Source organism: Scomber scombrus, chromosome 14 (genome assembly GCF_963691925.1).
Source record: "Scomber scombrus chromosome 14, fScoSco1.1, whole genome shotgun sequence".
Classification (NCBI taxonomy): domain Eukaryota; kingdom Metazoa; phylum Chordata; class Actinopteri; order Scombriformes; family Scombridae; genus Scomber; species Scomber scombrus.
The window spans coordinates 4,770,567-4,791,941 of NC_084983.1; the positions used below are offsets into that span (position 1 = coordinate 4,770,567).

Below are 21,375 nucleotides of genomic sequence, written 5' to 3' on the forward strand. Positions count from 1 at the left end.
TTTTTAGTTTTATATAATTTGAAATGACATTTGCACCATTTTTTACCAAAAGACTGAATGCTCCTGAAAATGTCAAATGGTGTAACCACAAAAGAATGATACATATTAAATATTTTATCCACCTACAGTGTATTTAAGTGAACTTATACAAATAATTACTTCATTTAAAAAATGTAAATGGTTTCTGATTGATATGATTCCCCAGATTAAATGTAACATTTAGATCAATTGTATTCCATTACCTTTATTTAATATAAAAAGTTATAATGTTAGATCATGCCAAACTAGTTGATATGGTGTTTTATTGACAATTTACTGTTTTTAAGCAAGTTTAATTATTTGGTCCAAAGTTTTTATGGTTACACCACTTAGACATTTTTACCATAATCCTCTAATATATTCTCTCAAAATAGATTAAAAGCAGAAATTTGATGCTGTGTCGACAAAAAAAGAATATGTGCAAGTTATTTATGTTTATTTTCACATTTGAACCCCTTTAAAATTGACTAAACCACATGGACACAAAAAAACGTTGACCTGTATAGAAATATGATCAGATTTAGTTACTGTAGCTGTGTACATGTAGTCACACGTACTCCATCATGCTTATTACCAATCCGATGTGTCAAGTTAGCAACTCCGGCTATTTATTTATGGTGTACACACACACACACACACTTTATCACTTATCATACAGCTGTATTTGTTGAGTACATTCATAGATACATCATTAATCTCCCAGTCTGTGGACAGTCAAATGGAATCACTTTATCAGTCCGCACGTTGACCCCGGAGCAACTTTCCATCTGCCAAACATCACATTTAAAAGACATATTAAAGCACCATGCTAGTATCTACCTATCTTAGTTGTAGAGAACACAGATATGCAGAGGGGTATTTGTATATCATATCTGTTAAAGTAAAAAAAAAAGCAACTCACATCACTGATAGTAAAGCAGCATCTCCATCATTCCAGCCAGCTTATCTGGAGCTCATCTGAATATACAGCGGCGCCGAGCTGAGCCAGATGATGATAACCTCAGATGGCTCTCTTTCTTTCAATGACACTGCATAATTTGAAATGTCGGATGGGCAACCCCCCCCCTCCTCTCTCTCTCTCTCTAGCGGGTCTTGACGTGCTAACGAGTGTGCGAGGGGGAAATCACACAGCGTAGACAAAGCTACGCCGCCATTCCGCCTCGGCTAATTTGCCTCTCGGCTGCTTAGCATTCCACCGCTGCCGAGAGGGAATCCCCAGGAGCCTATTATGCCTATTTTGTTGTGAATTAAATAAGCGCTGAAGTGCTGCTTATTCCAATGTTATTTTAAATCGTTAATTTTCCAAAGCATCTGGTTCTCACGATGGCTACAGTGTCCCAAGGGAGCAAAAGAGAGAGAGAGAAAATGATATATATATATATATATGTGTTGTTTTAGAGAGAATTCAGCCAGTATTTCACTGACTCCTGCAAAATAAAAGCACAATGTTTTAATATAAAGAATAAGGTGATAAACAGTGGTTGTATTTTTACATTAAACGGTGACTGATTTTGAGCTACATTTGCTGTCGAGGCATGCAACCCAGAGGCCTGAGGTGAAGCTGCTGAGGTGAAAATGAATGTTTATGTATGTCTCTTCCACAGTCCCACCTACCATCCACCCGTTCGAGTTCCCTCGCTTTTCCATCGGCCAGCGAGTGTTCATCCCCTGCGTGGTCATGTCCGGCGACCAGCCAGTCTTCATCACCTGGCAGAAGGATGGGCGGCCAATCCCGGCCAGTCTGGGCGTCACCATAGACAACATAGACTTCACCAGCTCCCTCCGCGTCTCCAACCTCACGCTCATGCACAACGGCAACTACACCTGCATCGCACGCAACCAGGCCGCAGCTGTGGAGCACCAGAGCCAGCTCATCGTCCGAGGTGAGCGGGAGGAGGAGAAGAAGGAGTAGGGTGTCATTTCTCTAGAGATACATGCAGAGATCCTTGTGTCTTATGTCATTTGCAACCAAAAGTTTGGTGACAAATATTCACTCCTCGAGCTGAAGTTTGGTCAACAAAAGACCTCAAGAGATGTCTGTGATTAGTAAACATGTATTTGATTTTGAGATGACTCAGCTGAATCTAATATATGGGTCAGTGACAAATAAGGGTTGGCATAATGAGCAATTCAAAAATATCGTTAAAAAATGTCTTAAAAGTAGCATCAGGTTAGTTAAAATGTACATTTTGTATTTTTGTTGGTTTTAGGTAATTTGAAATGACATTTGCACCATTTTTTAACCAAAAGTAAGACTGAATGCTCCTGAAAATGTCAAATGGTGTAACCACAAAATTTTATGGTTACGCCACTTAATCCTCTTATATATTCTCTCAAAATGGATTTAAAAGCAGAAATTTGATGCTGGGTCCAGAAAAAAAGGAATATGTGCAAGTTACGTTTATTTTCACATTTGAACCCCTTTAAATTTGACTAAACCACATGGACACAAAAAAAACCCTCATTGACCCAGACATGTATTTAATTTTGTGATGACTCATCTGAATCTAACACATATTTTAATTGCAGTTCCTCCCAAATTTGTGGTGCAACCGAAGGACCAGGATGGCATCTATGGAAAAGCTGTGATACTAAACTGCTCAGCTGAAGGCTATCCTGTTCCTACCATCCAGTGGGAGTACTCTAAAGGTAAACACACAGCATGAATATATGCATGTGTACACCACATGCACACACACACACACACACACCTGATGAACGAAGCGTAAGCTTACCACACAACTGTTCCTCAGGTTCAGTGAAAGTGTTGAACGTTCGCCTTCTTTCTTCTTTTCACAATCGCGCTGAATCGGAAGATAGGTTGTTTTTTTTCCAGTCCTTAGGGCAAGCTCATTCTCTCAACATAATGTCCATAGCCTTGAGGTTGAATGCATAAAAACACCCACCTCAGGTCTAAACAAAAGAGAATGAGATGAGGAACAGTAACAGTTCAAGGAAGACCTTCTTATTACTGTGGAAGTGAGAAATAGGTGAAAGATTATGTAACATAAAGCCACATTATTCCATCCTGGCTGGGTGTACATAACAGTAACAATTGGTAATATCCATTGCTTTCATATTGGTTAGTTATGATGTTGCTTACTTATCACACATGATGGAGGCTCATATGCTGTTTCTAGTTTCTGGTATTCCATGAAAATGACCATATTTCAGACAAGGGAGGATAAGATTAACCTGCCGTCTACTGTATGGTTTCTTCTACATCCATGCAGCCCTGATCAACACTAACTCTATCTTCTCCGACAGGCGCCGGGGTCCCTCAGTTCAAACCCATCGCCCTCAACTCAGGCTTTCGGATCGAGGTGCTGGTCAACGGCTCTCTGCTCATCAAACACGTTCTGGAAGAAGACAGCGGCTTCTACCTGTGTCGAGTCAGCAACGACGTCGGGGCCGATGTCAGCAAGTCCATGTATCTCAATGTCAAAAGTAAGTCTCAGGGAGGGGGAAACGGCACCTTTGTGATGTCTGCATTAGATTCTCTCTGTATGGAAGGTTATGTACTGTATGTGGTGTATTCTTTTAAGGTCAGATTTCCATAAAAATTGTTAGTAATGCTCGTTTTTATCTAGTGATTCTCTTTGTGCTTGCCCTGTCTGCTCATTAAAGTGAAAAAAGTTAACACTAAAGCACAAAGGTTAAGTGAGATGAACCGGAGTCGTCTTTGTCTGTGTGACAGTCAGGCCACCAGCAAGATGCCGTCATGGCACTCGCTCTGTGCTTTCTGCCTGAATGAATCCCACGAAAGCAACGCACAGAGCCACCGCATCTCTTGGAGAAAGTACAGCATTTATCCGCTGTGTGGCCAAGGACTTAGCTCCCCTCCATTAAGCCCTGAATTCTGCATGCAGGCAGGAGCTGCCATGTGGAAAAGAGGGCTGAAGGATGAAGGAAAGGGGGTTGGAGGAGGAATGGGTTATCCATGTCCACACCCCCCTCCCCTCCCCTTCCCTCCCATGTCTGTCTACTCTCTTTTCTCTAGTCTTCTCCTGTCTGTACTGCACGTTTTTCTCTATTTCAGTCTATTGTTTGCAGGAGATACATACGTCTACGTCCTTCCCTTTATGCCCCAACAGTGCTTGTATATATTTGCTGAGCTGCCATGTTCTGATTACCTCTGACATTATCAAAGGATTGGAGCTAGTAGCTATCATGCTCAAGCTACCATGCGTGCACACACATTTTTTTCAAGAGATCACGACCATTATTATTTCATGTGCGATACAGAAATATGTATAAATTGCAGAGTTGCTTTTAATTCATGCAACTAAACTCTCTGACGTTTGAATAAGTGCTTACTTCTCAGTGTTTTTGTAGTAATATAACACTCTTTTCAATAGGAACACTGCCCTCTTCAGGTTGAAACAACACTGAAACTAAACAGTCATGATTGAATTCATCATATCTTCTCAAATAGAGAGATGCTGAAAGCTGGGATTTGACAGTCTGCAGACGTCTAGCAGATACTGTACATCTGAAATCCACTAAAATGTACACTTGTGTGAGTTTGAGCTTGTGCATTTGATTGTGTGCGTCTCTCTCTCTGTGTGTGTGTGTGTGTGTGTGTGTGTGTGTGTGTGTGTGTGATGTGTGATCTCCAGCTGGTCCACTGTGGCTGGGTGCTCATTTTGATCAGTCACTGCTAGATGAGGCTTATGCCTCCGTGGCTCTTATCAAGCCAGAGCAGAGTACTCCCCGCTGAGTGTCTCTCTGTCTGCCAGCCGCAGCCAAACAGGCTACCGCTCCTCATGACCCCTCCAACCGATCATGCTCCCTCACAGACAGACATACATGCACAGAGACACAGAAGCCCCTTCTGTCAATCGACTGTTATTTATAATTGAATAGCTCGCATCCCTTTGAAGATTTGCTATAATAGTCTGCTACCTACTCACTGATCTTTCTGCTGACTGCTCTAAAAGTTGCTAAAATTGTTCTTAGTTAAAAGCAAGCTTCTTAATGGCATTTATTCAATGCATTTATATTAGAAAATATTATAATACAGCTGTAAAATTAGACTGAATCCTCCGTACTCTATGACATATATCGTGCAGGCCAATCAGAATATTGTTATTCTTGTAAAATCAGCATATGTTAGGAGCATACTTGAGTCTGTAGGATCACTGCATTGTTTAGACAGAAATACAGGTGATAGAACATTAACAGCTAAATACATCAAAACTACACTAAACTATGTATTACATTAGATTTTCCTAGTGTTTAAAAAAAACACCAAAAAGTTTTACTTCTAATTTAATGTTTTCTTTTATATATTGTTATTAGTTAGGTGTATTTTAGATCATATTACTTCATATTTTATGAGATTGCTGGTTGGTTAAAGCTGTGTAAATTTTTAAGTATAAGTATATTAAATAGAGTATAGTGATATTGTAAAAATGATCCTGTTAGGTCACACAGCTTGTGCTGATATTGTAACTTTTAATACAAATCCCCCATCTGGCTTTCTCCAAAAAATACTCCAAAATTAGCTTCACTGGACTTTTTTTTGCATATGCAATATATGCTATGTGCTATTTTTTTTTAAACAAATATTGCATTATAATCTTAGGTAAAAATCCCATTTCAGAGATTGGTTTTATTATCTGTATTAACCAGATCATTAATGACATGCAAGTCCTGGAAAAACACTGTGAGATTTGGGTTCTTTTTATACAACAGATATTGATCTGTGCATTTTTATGTCCGACGGGCTTTGTGTGAGTGTGTGTGTGTATGTGTGTCAGCAGTCCCTAAGGTGCAATCTCAGCTCTTGAAGTGTCAGGCTGTTGTTGTGATAGTTTGGCTGTCCTGATCTGTGTTTTTGCTCTCTGTAGTAACCCGAATCTCCCTGGGCGCCCGGGGAGCCACACCACACCCCCTCTCCTGTGTGTGTGCATGTATTGTGTGTATGTGTGTGTGTGTGTGGGGGGGTGTTTAAGTGTGCAGACAACAAGTTTATTAACCCTTAAAGCTAAATAGGTGCAGCCTGTGTAGTGCACTCTAATGTCTGTGGCTGTAATGGTGGGTAATGTTTGACGCTGTAATGTTCTGTACACTCTGTGCTGATTTTATGTTGTTTATCCAGGCCAGCCTACACCAATTGAGCAGCGGTGGCTACTTAAGAGGCTTAGGAGCCAATTAGGGAGGCACACAAGCTGACGCACGCTGAAGTACTCACGTGATGGATAGTATGATCTTCGCTGTGTATTATTGGCTGTCCGAGTGTGGCTTGATGTATCAGTAAACAAACAGTGGAAAATCAATAGGTTCAATCAGAAGAACAGAGACACACGGTGAAGATGCTTTTGGGTCACTTGTGTGTGACACAGGTGAGCAAACAAGCTCTCAGGTGCTCACAAAGGCATACATTCTCACACAAAGGGCTGCACACTTTAATGCATAGCCATAATGTAAAGGCGCAGATACAGTGCAAGCACAGTGAAGCCATTACAAAAGAATAATGGGCCAGCTGCTAATGCAGTGGTTTAGATAGATCCCCACTCTGCCAGCCTATTGTGGCGGACTCCACGGGAAATGAATTGCAGCTATTTTGATGTCCTAGCTTGGCACTTTCATTGTTATGAGTGTCTGTGCATAGGCTAATGTCTCGTCATAATACACCATGCATCATCCCGCATGAACACCGCCGCCGCCGCACTAACAGCCAGTGGAAATTGCTTCCGCTCGCCGCACCGGGATGAAGGTTGTGCAAGTCTGCACGTGCGAGTAGATGCACTCGTGTCGGTGTTTATTTTTCTTTCATAAGCACTCTACAGCGTCTTTATGGGAGCGGTAATCAGTTTTTGTTCTGTCTTGACACAGGTTGCAGGTGGAGGCCTAAGCAAATGATTTTTTTTATACGATTTCCATTCAAGCATCCTTACCTTCAAAACAGATGCAATTCAGTCAATTCATTACCAATCCACGGCGGATGCTATCAGTCAGTCAACAGCCACTCAATGTTTATCAGTGCCAATTAAGACCAATCAAGCCTATTAGACATCATAATGTAGCCAGACACAGTGATGAGGGCAGAACACATAATGAGGCTTCTCTGAAGAGAAGTGGTAAATGGTCTTGTGGTCACTGAGCAGTCTCCCAAGTACGACGTCCTTCAGACAAACATGAGGAAACCCCCCCACACACACACACACCCCCACATCCTCTGATCTGTAGTTCTTTCATCTTATTTACTCATCATGCATCCATTCCCCCCCCACACACACCCTCCACCTCCTCCTACCTCCTCCTACCTCTGCGCAGAAGCCCACCCAGTCTGCAGGCGTACATTTAGTCTCATGCTCCATGTCCAAGGCAATTGTGCAGCTAAGGGAATTATTTCAGTACATTGCAGGCGGCCAGTGAACCAGTCATCTTTGTGCAATCGCCACGACGCTCTCCCTTCCCCCACCCCCCCCAACCCCAACCCATCAAGCCGTCTCTTTCCCAGCGCCCATTTACAGTGCGCCCTCGGGGCAGGGAGCTATGCGCATCTCAGCTCGTCTTCTCTCGTCCGGCCCCTCGTGGCCCCATTGGGCCGGGGCGCCCCGTGGCCTACGATGGCCTGCCTGGCAGCCAGTGACACATGAGGGGTGAAGTCTAGTCTGGCATCCCTGTGCTTTCAACATGGGCGATAGTCTGATGAAGCCAGCTCACCTGGAGAGGTATAGAGAAAACACTAGAAGGTGCTTTTTTTAAGATGAAAGATTTGATTCTATAAAAACACTGAAAATTCAATTCAATGCCTTTATTGGTATTGCACGGCAGTATAACGGAATTGTGTGTCTCCAGTGGCTGATAATACATAAAAACAGCAACAAACAACACACATAAAACAACAGACAGTAAGACAAATAAAAAAACTATGGATAAAAAAAAGAAAAATGTATAAAATGGCAGTCATAAGTATACGAATAAAGTAATAATTATAGGAAAAAACGATTTATTTGATCAAATGATTTCAGATGCAGACACTAAGAGAATCCACTGGTGCACAAGAGGTAAAAGGTTTGTCTGTTAGCAGCAGGAACAGCAAGTTATTTATAGTAAAAAGAGAAAAATCAATGTTGTCAAACAGCTGGTTAGCACCAAGAGAATAGTGCCCCCTACCTCATCAACAGAAAACCCAGAGAAAAAAAAAAGAGACTTTACATTACTGTGAGTGGTAAGAGTTGAAATAAAAAGTGACCTCTGGAGAGTTCATCACAGCAGAGACTTCATAGCACCACAAATCTCATCAGCAAATCAAAGATCTTCTAATATCAGTCACTTAGATCTTTTGGGGACTAAACGAGAGCATCATTTCCTTTTTTTTTTTGTGGGACTTGATGTTTCAGTCCCTTTTTTCCTCTAATACCAATTAATCCAACTTAAATTACGATGAAATAAATGTAATCTCCTTTCATCACCTCACACATCTCGCTGAACCTCTGAGATTGTGTCACTGCGCTCTGTCTTTGATCACACATGAATAGCCCTGCGCTGAAGTAGCCATCCTGCTGTAATTATGTGTTATTATTATTCTCCTGACTCTTCCATTTGGTTAATTCTGTTTTCCACATCACTAACTCCACCAGTCACAGACATTAGAAAGATTTTCTTTATGTATCTTTTTTTATTTTTATGGGGGGATTTTTTGGCCCTGCATTGCGACATTCAGGGTGTGATTGTGTAATCATCATCATACTGTGAAAATCAATGGCAGGTCCACATTCTATTCCTGGCTACTAGAAATGGCCCTTTTTTTTCTATGAGTGGAGACTGGAGAGAGAGAGAGAGAGAGGAAGGAGGGAGGCGAGGTAAAGAGAGGAGAGAGGGAGAGGAGAGACTGTCCGATGCTGGTTGGCATGGTAACCTGGCCAGGTGAAAGGGAGCCTGGGAGAAGGAGAGGGGGGGGGGGGGGTTGAGAGGGGGGGCTTTTGTCTCACGGGAGTAGCCTATCAGCAGCCAGCCTATCCCCCACAATCCCCTGCAGGCTTAAGCGTATCATCACTGCCCTCTGGGTTGCTGTGGAGGAACAGGGCTCTCCTCACCTCTACATTAAAGACACACTGCAAACATGCGCTACACACACTCCGCCTAGTATTCTTTTTGGTCTCTCTGAAGCTTTGATGCTCATGTTTTATTTCTTTAATGTCAGATGCAGCAACATATATTTCTAGGAATAATCTCAGGAGGAACAATAGGCATGTTTGTGACTCTCACCATCATCATCATCCTCCCCTCTTCCTCATCAACACATTACATCCTATTGTTTTAGGAGGAGTGTATGAGTGACTCTCTGTGTCTTATTTAGTAGAACTAGATTTAGCCTCTGTCAGACATGCACATAGCAAGTTATGAATAAAATGATAAGATACAGCTGGGTAATAACACAAATATCAATGTTAATATGAATTAGAAATGATTCGTGTAAGTTAAGCTTCAAGATGATATTAATTATTTTGTGTGTGTGTGTGTGTGTGTGTGTGTGTGTGTGTTTACTGTGCGCATGACGTCATGTGTTGTGTTTAAAGCTGAATTGGATATCAGGGGAGTTGATGCCTAATGAGACAGGGGACTCCCTTCTTCCTCCATCTCTCCTCTCTCTCTTTCTTCCATTCTTGTTGTCTTTTCTTGCTCTCTCTCTCTCTCTCTCTCTCTCTCTCTCTCTCTCTCTCTCTCTCTCCCTCTCTCTCTCTCCACTCCTCCCCGTGTTTCCCGTCATTTCGCTGGATATTAAAGAAATACATCACAAAACACAACGATTACAGGGGCACAAAAGTGCACCTCAGGACCGGATCTGCTGTGCTGCTGACACACATAAACACACACATGCATATACATACACACATACAGCCATTGTTGAATTTTGTATCTCTGCCTTCTTTGATGTTAATCTCAGATCAACCTCAGCTTGTCTGGCATTAAAATAAAAGTGACTTAAGTTGTTTGATTAAGCATAAAATAATGTACAAATAAGCAAAGTTATTATTTTTACACATTAATAAGTGGTTCAGGAAAATATAAACAGTTATGATGATTAATGATGCAACATAAATTCATGTCTCCTTTAATATATAGAGAGCTCTTAGTGAGAGTACAGACAGCTCTTTGGAAAGTCTACTTTAGAAACACTCAGCCAGTCAGCCAATATCAGTCTGGCCTCCAAAATATGAAAACCATGTATTATTTCCATGTATTCATCACCTGACATCACAGCTTACACACTTCCATGTACGGATGCTCTCAAAGGTACAAGGTCTAAAATTTCATACAGCTGCTTTAAATCCAGAAACATCATGTGCATGTTATTTTTCAATCAATAAATGAATGTCTGTGTTTATTTTTTCCTCTCTAGTGCCCTCACTACCATCTAAAAGGAGGGTTTTTTTTGGGTGTGTCTAGCAGCTTGGAAGAACTGCTGCTCTGATTGGCTGTTAAATGAAAAGCAATCCCCTACACCAAACCAAACCTGATTGGTGGACTCCAGTTTGTCCATTTTTGTGCATCACCAGCTGATCATGCTCAGACTTGCCCCTCTGAGGTGTTTTTTTTATATCTAAATATAACTTAGGGCGGGAAAAAAAGTGAAAATGTCTTATATTTTCTATAAGCACAGTACTTTAATTACTACACTACTTATTACTATATAATAAAAAATAATGTTTTACTCTTAAAAACACAATTACTTGTAGTATTTTCTGTGATTTTTGCAGCAGTGTAGTATTTCTAAGCCACCATCAGCCCATTGGGTCAGAATATCAATAAGCAGTATTAGCTGGATGATACAGCAATATATAAAAAAAAAAGAATATATAGTCACTTTTAATATATTTTCCCTCCAGATCTTTGTTGTTGAACTGCTTTTGATGTTTACAGTGCAGACATCTTGTTTCCTCTACATACCTAACGGGCGGAGCTGTCTAGATATTTTTCGCCGTCCGTGCTGTTTGTCACCTAAGAACAGTATCCTGCTCTGCCAGGAGTGTCAACAACATCGCCATGTGGCACCTCTGAGCCACTCACACGGCAAATTGAGAATCGCTGTGCTCCAAAACGATAACGTTTACATAAAAAGCCTCGGCAGTTTTTTTTTTTCTTTCTCCCCCTCGCTTCTCTAAAATGTGGCATACAAAAAATTCATACTTGTCATGCAAAATAAATCAGCGTTCTTTTCTGTAGCCGAGCCCCAAATGGCTCCAGAGTGAATAAGAGATGAGGCTTAAATGTTTGCAACCTCTTGCCTGACACTTCCCATCACATCACTGGAGTCATGCTTTGTGTGTGTGTGTGTGTGTGTGTGTGTGTGTGTGTGTGTGTGTGTGTGTGTGTGTGTGTGTGTGTGTGTGTGTGTGTGTGTGTGTGTGTGTGTGTGTGTGTGTGTGTGTGTGTGTGTGTTTTTTTTTATGTGTGTGAGAGAGAGAAAACGAGAGACATGAACCCCGAAGAGGGTGCACATATTTGTGTGTATGCAGGCGCTCGTGCGTGTGCGTGGGTGTGAGTGTGTGTGTGTGTGTGAGTGTGTGAGCATCTGGGAGCAGAGAGTTGTTATACACTCTGCTGTGAGTGTAATGAGGCATGTATGTCGTTAGTGTGCATTTAGTGTGATGTCTTCAGAGTGTTGTTAGAGCACCGCTGTACCATTTAGGCCTCAGATACAAGATACATGCCTGGGCCGCTTGTTGCCTTCAACACAACACTAAAGGGACGTTACACTACATTAAGCTTATTTACAATACTTTGTGTGCTTAGTGTGATTTTTGTTCCATTAGTTGCTCAAATTGTTTTTTAAATTTAGCAGATTTTTGCTTCATGACTACATATGTAACTAAAAACACTGGTGATTATTCAGCACACTGAAACACAGCTTATTTAAATAATGGTTGATACTTAAGGAGCCACTAAGTGTCCAATATAATATACATATGATTTTATACAAAAAAATACTGTACGTACATAAATGAATATATATAACATTTTCATATACATTGGCTCATTTTCATTGGCTCCTTTATATATAAAGAATCAATAGTTTATTTCTTGGCGTTATATATTGGTGTCCTTATATGTTGATATCCTTATAGAAAAAGTACCATTTTTCATAATTCAGCAACTTCATCAGCAACTTTAAACTAAAATTTTAATGATAAAATATGATTGAAATCAAAAGAAACTGTTCTGAAAACAAGAATAATGAAATAACATTTCATAATATTACATTAAGTTTTCCCCCTTTATTTTTTCATGTATGTAATTGATGCTATTTAATCATGTATGAGTACGTATTGGATAGTAATATTGGATATTTTCTCGTTTTCATTGGCTCCTTTATATATAAAAGAATCAATAGGTTATCTCATCATTGAGTTTTTTGGGGTCAGCGTCCTTATAGAAGGTTTTGTCATAATACCCTTTTTCAGAATTTAGCCTTACTCAGCAGCTTTGAACTAAAATTTCTCTCATAAAATACGATTGAAATCAAATTAAACTGTTATGAAAAGAAGAAGAATGAAATAGCAGTTTTCCCCCTTTATTTTTTCATGTATGTATTTGATGCTATTTAATCATGTATGAGTGTGTATTGGATGTATTGGACAGTAATATTGGACACAGTGTGGCTCCAATCATACTGACTTCATCAAAAATCATTTAAACTGCAGAAATCTGCCTCACATGACTGAGGTTCAGGTGCTGCTGCTTTGACAGATACAATTATCATTTATAACTCAAATCCCACATGATTCAAATAGAATAATCTAACAATCCTCTTCTCTTTCTCTCCACCAGTCCCCGCCATGATCACATCCTACCCCAACACCACGCTGGCCACGCAGGGTGAAGAGAAGAAGATGAGCTGCACGGCTCACGGTGAGAAGCCCATCATGGTACGCTGGGAGAAGGAGGAACGCATCATCAACCCCGAGACCAGCCGCTATGTGGTTTCTTTCAAGGAGGTGGGCGATGAAGTCATCTCCACCCTGCAGGTAGGAAGCTGTGCTGCTACAGAGTCTACACTTCAAGTTAGGGCCATGTTTCACTGATATTTTTCATATATGAAGCCACTGCATAGTAGCTGAAGTGTAATGTGGAGCATTTTAGCATACCGTGATGGTCTAAATAAGTGGTTCCTGACCCTTGATGGGTCTCAAGATAAATCTGAGGGGTCAGCATTTAATTTAATGGGGATTTTCACCTGTTTAGGACTCTAGAAAACCTTCAAATGAAACAATCTAAGAGGGAAAAATCATCTCTTTGGCTTAGTTGCTCACATGTATTGATGGTCAGGAGGGAACCACTGCTCTGAGTGATGTTTCAGAGGTTTTTGCATCCTGCCAAGACTGCCTATTATCTTTTGCATCAGTGCACTACTAAAAAAAATCCACCTCATCCCTGTGCATCCATCAGATCATGCCCACAGTGAGAGAGGACTCTGGCTTCTTCTCCTGCCATGCCATCAACTCATTTGGTGAAGACAGAGGAATCATACAGCTCACAGTACAAGGTATAACTGCAACAACCTCCCCAAAAAAAAAGATGCTGAGACAGAAGCTTTCAACCAATTTTGCCTCAGTAACACTTGCTCGTCAACTTTTTGCCTTACAGAGCCCCCGGACCCCCCAGAGGTGGAGATCAGAGAAGTGAAGGACAGGACTATCGCCCTGCGTTGGACCATGGGTTTTGATGGCAACAGTCCAATCACAGGCTTTGATATTGAGAGCAAGAATAAATCAGGTGAAGGAAAAAAGCATTTATACCTATAATTAGATTGGTATCATCACACTGAACACACACGATTCCACATAGCAACACTTAAAATATGCAAGCGTGTAGAGTATCATATGTTTTGGGACGTTATTTATCCCCTGCGTTCATTTTGTGTCGGCGCTTTAATTTAATAAAGCCTGTCCTAATGCACTTAGCTGGGATGTGACCTCTCTCCTGACTTCAGCAACCCCAATAAACCTCGACCTCTTCTCTCCTCCTCTCCGCACAGCCTCCTGGGATACGGCTCAGAAGACCAAAGACGTCTCACCTCAGCTCAACCAGGCCACCATCATCGACCTGCACCCCTCCTCCACCTACAACATCCGCATGTTCGCCAAGAACCTGATCGGCAAGAGCGAGGCCAGCAACGAGCTCACCATCACCACCGATGAAGCAGGTGATGAGGACGGAGGAGTTTGATATACTTCTTTCATTTTAAACTCTATAATGAACCAATGGTTAGAGAGATAAACACACTCATTAACCTTTAAACAGGCAGGAGTGGAAAAACCCGAGTTATCTCATGTGCACCTAAGTAAAACATTTCCATAAATATATATTTTAAATATTTTGAAAATTCAGATTTTAACACTGTCTTTTCACTCAGATTTTAAGCACACAAATATATGAATATACAGTTACAGTAAACAGACTAAAAATGCATTTGTTACTATGGGCCGGTGTATCACAGTAACAAAAACACAGCGAGAAAGACAACAGTCAGACATGAAAGACAAGAAGCTAAAGGAGGGACGGAGCCGACTGAGTCAATTCATTAACAGCCTGGTGACATCAGCCCCATTGGCTCTGTTGCATTATTGAACACACGCTGACCCTGCACTAAAAGCAGAACTTTTCAATTAGCGGACTCAGTAGTAAATGTCACACTACGGTCAATAGACTGAGGTTGGACCCCTTCTGCAAATTAGCCCCCCATCCCTCCATCCACCCCCCCACCCCTACCCCCTCCTCACTCTGCCAACACCCCCCCCCCCTCCCACAGAGCACTTCTCCTCACATATAACTACAACCATCATATTTGTTCTAATAGCTAGATCCAGACTCATGCTAGTTTCTTGGACATCATTTTGTCTGGTAGGGGGTGTGCTTGAAAAAAAAGCGCTTTTTTTGGAAATTAATTGAATATGTTGGTGATGTGATCTCACAGCTCCTGATGGACCACCTCAGGAAGTGCAGCTGGAAGCCCTCTCCTCTCAGAGCATCCGTGTCAGTTGGAGGGTAAGTTATACTTCAAAATGTGTGTGCGTGTGTGTGTGTGTGTGTGCGTGCGTGTGTGTAAAGTAGTCCAGATGTTTAAAATCCCTAAATATATCAGCACTGTTCTCTCCTCTACATCTCTACATCAATGACTTTGAACCCTTTAACCTGAGAGAGCAGCTCAGAAGTGAACAGTAGAAGACTGAAGCTGCACTGATCAGCTCCCAGGTGTTTAACATTATGAATGTAAAGCAGGCAAACAGCATGTGCGCACAGCTGGCTGCTCCTGAATAAATAAAGGTGTTTTAAGAATCATGCATCTGTGTGTAGAAACACTAATTGCACGAATGATCAATCTTTATTCTGTTGTCTGGTGGTTTGGGGGGGTTAGGGAATGCATTTTCTGAAGACTTGCGATGCATTTATGTTTCATTTCTTACGATTTATTGTAACATTATAAACGGTGAAGGCTGCTGAACAGACAAATAGTCACAGACAAATCTCTCAGGCATGCGGCGAAGAGAAGAGGATTGTGTTGGCTGCTGTGTGTGGTGCCTCGTTTCGGGTGCCAACTTTGGTACTTTCAATGAGTTACTGGCAAAGGCAAATACACATTGTATTGGAGGATTGTAATGCTTTGCACTTACTGTACTACAAAGTTTACTTGGTGTTCCTTTAGCTCACTCATGGAATTCTATGTGTGATCAGATCTGAATACTTGCATTTATGTTTAATTTTCAGGTGTATTCACTGTTGGTTAGTAGAATTCTCCATGGTGATTTGATAACCCAAGATCCATGTGCAATAACTCCTCTTATTCCTCTGCTAGTCACCCAGGAAACACCTTCAGAATGGGGCCATCAGAGGCTACCAGGTGGGCTACAGGGAGTACAGCTCAGGTGGAAACTACCAGTTCAGCGTGATCAGCGTGGAGACAACGGGGGACAATGCAGAGAGTCTGGTTCTGGACAACCTTAAGAAGTTCACCCAGTACGGAGTCGTGGTGCAAGCCAGTAACAGCGCTGGGACAGGGCCGTCCTCCACAGAGGTGGCTGCTACCACGCTGGAGGACGGTAAGAAAGGAGGGACATGTTGGACATTTTTCGAGCTCAGTGAAGTTGTAGTGCAGATTTTCAATCAATCAATCAATCAGTCTTTATTCATATAGCGCCAAATCATACAAAAAATGATCTCAAGGCACAGTATGGTCTAGACCTGCTCTTAATTTAAAGAGACCCAACATCCCCCCAATTTTGATGGCAGAATTAAAAGAGTACTCCACCAATTTAGCATTGCACTGTGTGGAACTCAAAATGAACATTAAAAAAAAAAGAGAAAAATATTGAAATCATGCCAGTTTCTCATATACAGCAGTATTTCCCAACACCTGTAAACAGACTTTGATGTGTAAAATTGGTGGAGTTCCCCTTTAATGCACAGAGGATTTTCAATACAATGACAATTTAAAAAATGCTTAAGTGAATAAGTGTGATACAATAAGGCAGTAAAGACCTAAAAGTCATCAAAAAATGCATGTGATATATTTCATCCATTTGAGTCTTGTCTTCCCCTAATAGTCACAAAGCTGTGAGCATGTTTGAAAAGGCAGCGTAGTTTAATGTAATGTCAGATGGAAATGTGATGATATATCACAACCTAGTGGAGATTTGAGGGTACTGCCACATGTCCTGTCTGCTGAGTTTGCTCTGTTAACATACTTTGTCTTCTCATTTTTCCCCCTTCAGTACCCAGCCGTCCTCCAGAGAACGTCCAGGCCACAGCTACGTCTCCAGAGGTCATCTCTCTGTCCTGGCTGACCCCTCCCAAAGACGCTCTGAACGGCAACCTGCTGGGCTTTAGGGTCATCTACTGGGCCAACCTGCCTGATGGAGGTACACACTCATAACTGTACACTGCTTATAAATATAACTGTTACCTACAGTGTGTTTGTGACATTGAGAAAATAAAATGTTTGCAGTTAAAGTTCAGATTAACACATAAGCAGATATGCATGCTGCAGTTCCCACGAATCAGCACTTTGTCATCAAAATATTAAGAGAATATTTAAAAGCTGCTTTACTGCATTTTGTTGAAATATCACAACCCTGACAGGAGAAGCTGGTGTATCATTTGGGTCACACTCACTGATTCCACCATGAAAAGTAAATAAAAAAATGAGTAAGATGTAGCTTGAGGTGATGCTGTATGCCGAAGCATTTTTCTTGTAGACTCATTTAACCTCGGCCAAAATTCTGCACGGTCCTGTGGAAGTCAGCTGGCACGCCATGCCATTGTCACATGCCGGGTTTGTGTCAGTAGGATTGGTTGTGACAGCACGATTACCTTTGACCCCCGCACTGTCACATCATGTTGGCCCGCCTATACAACATGAATGCTCAGGACTTGACAGCCACGTCTAGTTTGCATAGTAACAGTCTGTAGCTCAGTGGGTGAATGCTCAAAGATTCATTTAGATGTAAAAAGGTTTATTATGTGTAAATATAACATACGATATATAATACTTAACACTTCAGACTGAAATATAAACCAATTTAAGTGTTTATTATCTGGACCATTCAATTCAAGTGTAGTTCATCAGCGTGAGAAAACATGATCTCACTGACCACTAGAGGGAGATACAAGCTTTTCTAACAGTGGTGCAGGTTGTATTAGAGAAGCAGTTCATTAGTGCAGCTTCATAGTGGTTCATGTGACTTTTTAGACACTAACAGTTGAGGGTTACATTCATCTTACACTGAATAATGAAATATTTTAGCAGGAAGCTGTATGTGAATTTACTAATACACAACACATGTGTACATATATGTAAGAACTGAAAATATTAGTAAAAAAATAAAACACTGTCTCTAATCAACGTAATGCTTTGAAAATTAAAACCTTAATTCCAGATTAGATAATATATCCTTCATATGTTAAACAGTTAAGGCTGGAGTTAAGTATTATTTTCATTATCAATTAGCTAATTCAGTTTTTTGACCAAATTGTTTTGTCCATGTTAGAGTCAAAAGTGACATATTAAAATGACTTTTGTTGTCCAACGAGACATATTTTTGTGTTTTGTGTTGTCCAAAAGATAAAGATAAATATTCATAATATATTTAAAACTACTACTACTACTAGCTGTATATAATAATAGTATATATTAATATAATAATATATACTACTATTATATTAATAATAATGCAGAATTAATAATTAATATATACTATTATTATATACAGCTAGTAGTAGTAGTAGTAGTAGTAGTAAACCTTTATTTATACTCAAGAGATCATTGATGGTGACCCTCATTTATTATGACATTTAGACAATTATAAAGACAGAAAAAGAAAAAAAAATATTAAAAAAGAAATAGATTAAAATTAAAGAGAAAAAATAATAATGATAGATACATAAAATAAAATATAATTATACAAAGCAATTAAAAGTAGATGTTACATTTTTTAAATGTCCAAACGGTACAAGTGTGTTTAATTTAAGGAGGTGCTGCTTAGGAATTAGGAATATCATCAAATTGTGATGTTACCTGAGAACCTGGCACCAGCAAATGTATGGCATGTTTTAATGCGGAAAATGACTCAAATAGTAAACATAAAAAAACGTTAACAGGATATCAAGGCAAACACATGTACACAAACACAATCATGCATTGAATGCTCTTATTGTGTGGTAAGATCTCTGCAGGTGTGTGTTGGGTATTCCAGATGTTTTAATTGCTCATTAAAACTCAATAATAAGAGATGCAGCTGGACTCATACACTTTATCTCTGGAGAGAAGTGAGGAGAGAGGAAAAGTATGCAGAAGTAAACAGTGTAAAGACAGGATATGGACAGAGAGAGCAGTGAAGCAGCAACACATCAATAATTCAAACCCTAACAGCTGAAGGCAGCAGGTTGCCAGTCAAGGCCTGTCGCCACATCAGACCTTGGATACAGGGTTGTTTAAACTTTGTGATTGAATGTGTCATATCCAAGGCTGTGCTATGACACCCTTGGGACTGACATCATCTCTATCTATGTGATATGCTGTGTAATATATTGTTATATATGTGTCTGGACCAGTGGCATCTTGTCATAGAGTATAGTATTTACAGTAAGAGAGTTGCATCCCATAAGACCTTTGACCTTACTGAATTTGACTCGACTCCTCGACTCTCTCCTCTCCTGTTTTCTGTCCATCAGAGCTCGGAGAGATCAGGAACGTGACGACTTCTAAACCCTCTCTGGAGCTGGACGGGCTGGAGAAGTACACCAACTACAGCATCCAGGTGTTGACCTTCACCCGAGCCGGCGACGGTGTTCGCAGCGAGCAGATTTACACCCGCACCAAGGAAGACGGTAAATCATCTCTACACGTATAAAGACACAAGGGCAGGTGTCACACTGATATAATTATTCAAGCTCAGTGTCTCACACAAGATGATACAGATCCAGTCAGATCAGCCTGTGTTGGAGTTTAAGTTTAAAAGCTTTATAGCACTGAGGAATTACAGCTTCTCTGCTCTTTACATTAAATGTTAGTTTTGCAGAATTGAGCCATAAATAAACCCTCCTTATAGAAACTGTAGCGGTGACGGTGGCAGAGTCTTAAATACGCTTATTAACTGAAGAGCTCTAACTCTTGAACGTAGCAGGAAATCTTATAGAAAATGACATTTGGCCATCTGTGATTTTGCTTTATAATCAGTATAGAAAGCGCCCATAAAAAATCTTCCAAGTAGTAAAATTAGCTTAATGCGGGGAAATATATCAACTCCAACATCTTTTTCCTTCCAGTTCCTGGTCCTCCGGCGGGTGTGAAGGCAGCAGCCGCTTCTAACTCGGTGGTGTTCGTGTCCTGGCTTCCTCCTCTCAAAGTGAACGGCATTATCAGGAAATACACTGTGTTCTGCTCCAACCCACACCCCACGGTAACACATTATAAAATACATCAAATGAAACACTCAATATTCTGCCATATGTTGCTGTTTTAAATCAAAATTGAGCCTTTCAGGAATAAAGAATGCTGTTATGGTTATTATGTTAATCACACTGCATTTTGAATTGGGTAAATTCAAAGTGAGTCGTGCCATCGGGGCATGTAACCTAATTAACTAACAGACTGAAATCTCATGAAAAGACCACAACCACAAGTGTTTTTCTATCATTCAGTAGCTCTTCTCTGACTTCCTCTCTCTATCTCTGGTCCTCAGGTGAGCAGTGAGTTCGAGGCCGCCCCGGACGTGTTCTTCTACCGCATCCCCAACCTGAGCAGGAACCGGCAGTACAGCATCTGGGTGGTGGCCGTCACCGCCGCGGGCCGTGGAAATGCCAGCGAGATCATCACTGTTAAACCCATGGCTGAGGGTAGGTGGAGCTCCTCTTTCGGACAGTTTTAAGAACTTTAAAACTCACTTTACTCCATGTGGAGGTTGTGAAGTAGGAGTAGCTCATTTCCAGTTTATCCCCGTGAGAAGACAGGTAGGGGAGCATCAGTAGAATTGTAAATAGCCTTGTGTTTAGCCCCGTCAGCTTGGGGAGAGCTGATAAGCTGATTGCGTATGCCGATAGACCGCACGGTGTCAGGAGTCGGGACCCGCAGCTCCTATCAGGATGTTCACTTCCTGCCCGAGGTGTAAGTGATGGATGTCCTCTCCTTACTGCTCCACTGCTCAGATGCAGGGAGATACACATCGCACTGTGCCCCCTGACTGAGGCGGTTTTAGGGTTAGAGGGTAGAAGAGAGGGCAACAAATGGGGGAAACTGTAATTAACCCAGGAGGACTTGAATGTGTTACTAGGTTGTTCTTAAATCTTGTCTCAGGTTAAAATTCTTCAGTGTTTTCTGTGAGCTAATGAAGCATTTGCATATTTTTGCAGCTCCAGCTCGAATCCTGACGTTCAACAGGACTGTAACGACCCCCTGGATGAGGGACATCGTGCTGCCTTGTAAAGCAGTGGGTGATCCATCACCAACCATCAAGTGGTTGAAGGAGATGTGAGTAAAATGTGTGAATACTGTACTTCTCTTCAGTTTTGTTGAAGTTTGTCTCCTCAGAGTAACCGTGCGACACCGAAAACATAAAGATCATTTTAACACATCTATGTTTCAGCAATGGAACACCGGCACCTGTTGTGATGGACAGCCGGCGCAGCGTCCATGGTAACGGCAGCCTGGTGATTCGTACGGTGAAAGCAGAGGATTCTGGGAACTACACATGTGTGGCTAGTAACAGCTTTGGGTCTGACAAGATCGTCCTCAACCTGCAGGTTCAAGGTGAGAACTAACAAATGACATGTTTATAACAACTCCTCAATAACACAAGATATGCTTTTAAGTAGCACTTTATTTTA

General features: G+C 41.1%; 1 protein-coding gene across 1 annotated transcript in view; it reads left to right on the plus strand.

Moving 5' to 3' along the window:
• The window catches only part of dscama (Down syndrome cell adhesion molecule a), a 76,416-nt gene that overhangs the window by 48,803 nt on the left and 6,238 nt on the right, over positions 1–21,375 (plus strand). Inside the window, exons 9-23 of the mRNA XM_062433589.1 lie at positions 1,644–1,922; positions 2,569–2,688; positions 3,307–3,486; positions 12,826–13,022; positions 13,444–13,540; positions 13,642–13,770; positions 14,033–14,200; positions 14,972–15,042; positions 15,851–16,094; positions 16,767–16,913; positions 19,225–19,380; positions 19,819–19,952; positions 20,235–20,388; positions 20,902–21,019; positions 21,135–21,298. Of these exons, the coding sequence (XP_062289573.1) occupies positions 1,644–1,922; positions 2,569–2,688; positions 3,307–3,486; positions 12,826–13,022; positions 13,444–13,540; positions 13,642–13,770; positions 14,033–14,200; positions 14,972–15,042; positions 15,851–16,094; positions 16,767–16,913; positions 19,225–19,380; positions 19,819–19,952; positions 20,235–20,388; positions 20,902–21,019; positions 21,135–21,298 (2,358 nt within the window). The remainder of the gene's footprint in view (positions 1–1,643; positions 1,923–2,568; positions 2,689–3,306; positions 3,487–12,825; positions 13,023–13,443; positions 13,541–13,641; positions 13,771–14,032; positions 14,201–14,971; positions 15,043–15,850; positions 16,095–16,766; positions 16,914–19,224; positions 19,381–19,818; positions 19,953–20,234; positions 20,389–20,901; positions 21,020–21,134; positions 21,299–21,375) is intronic.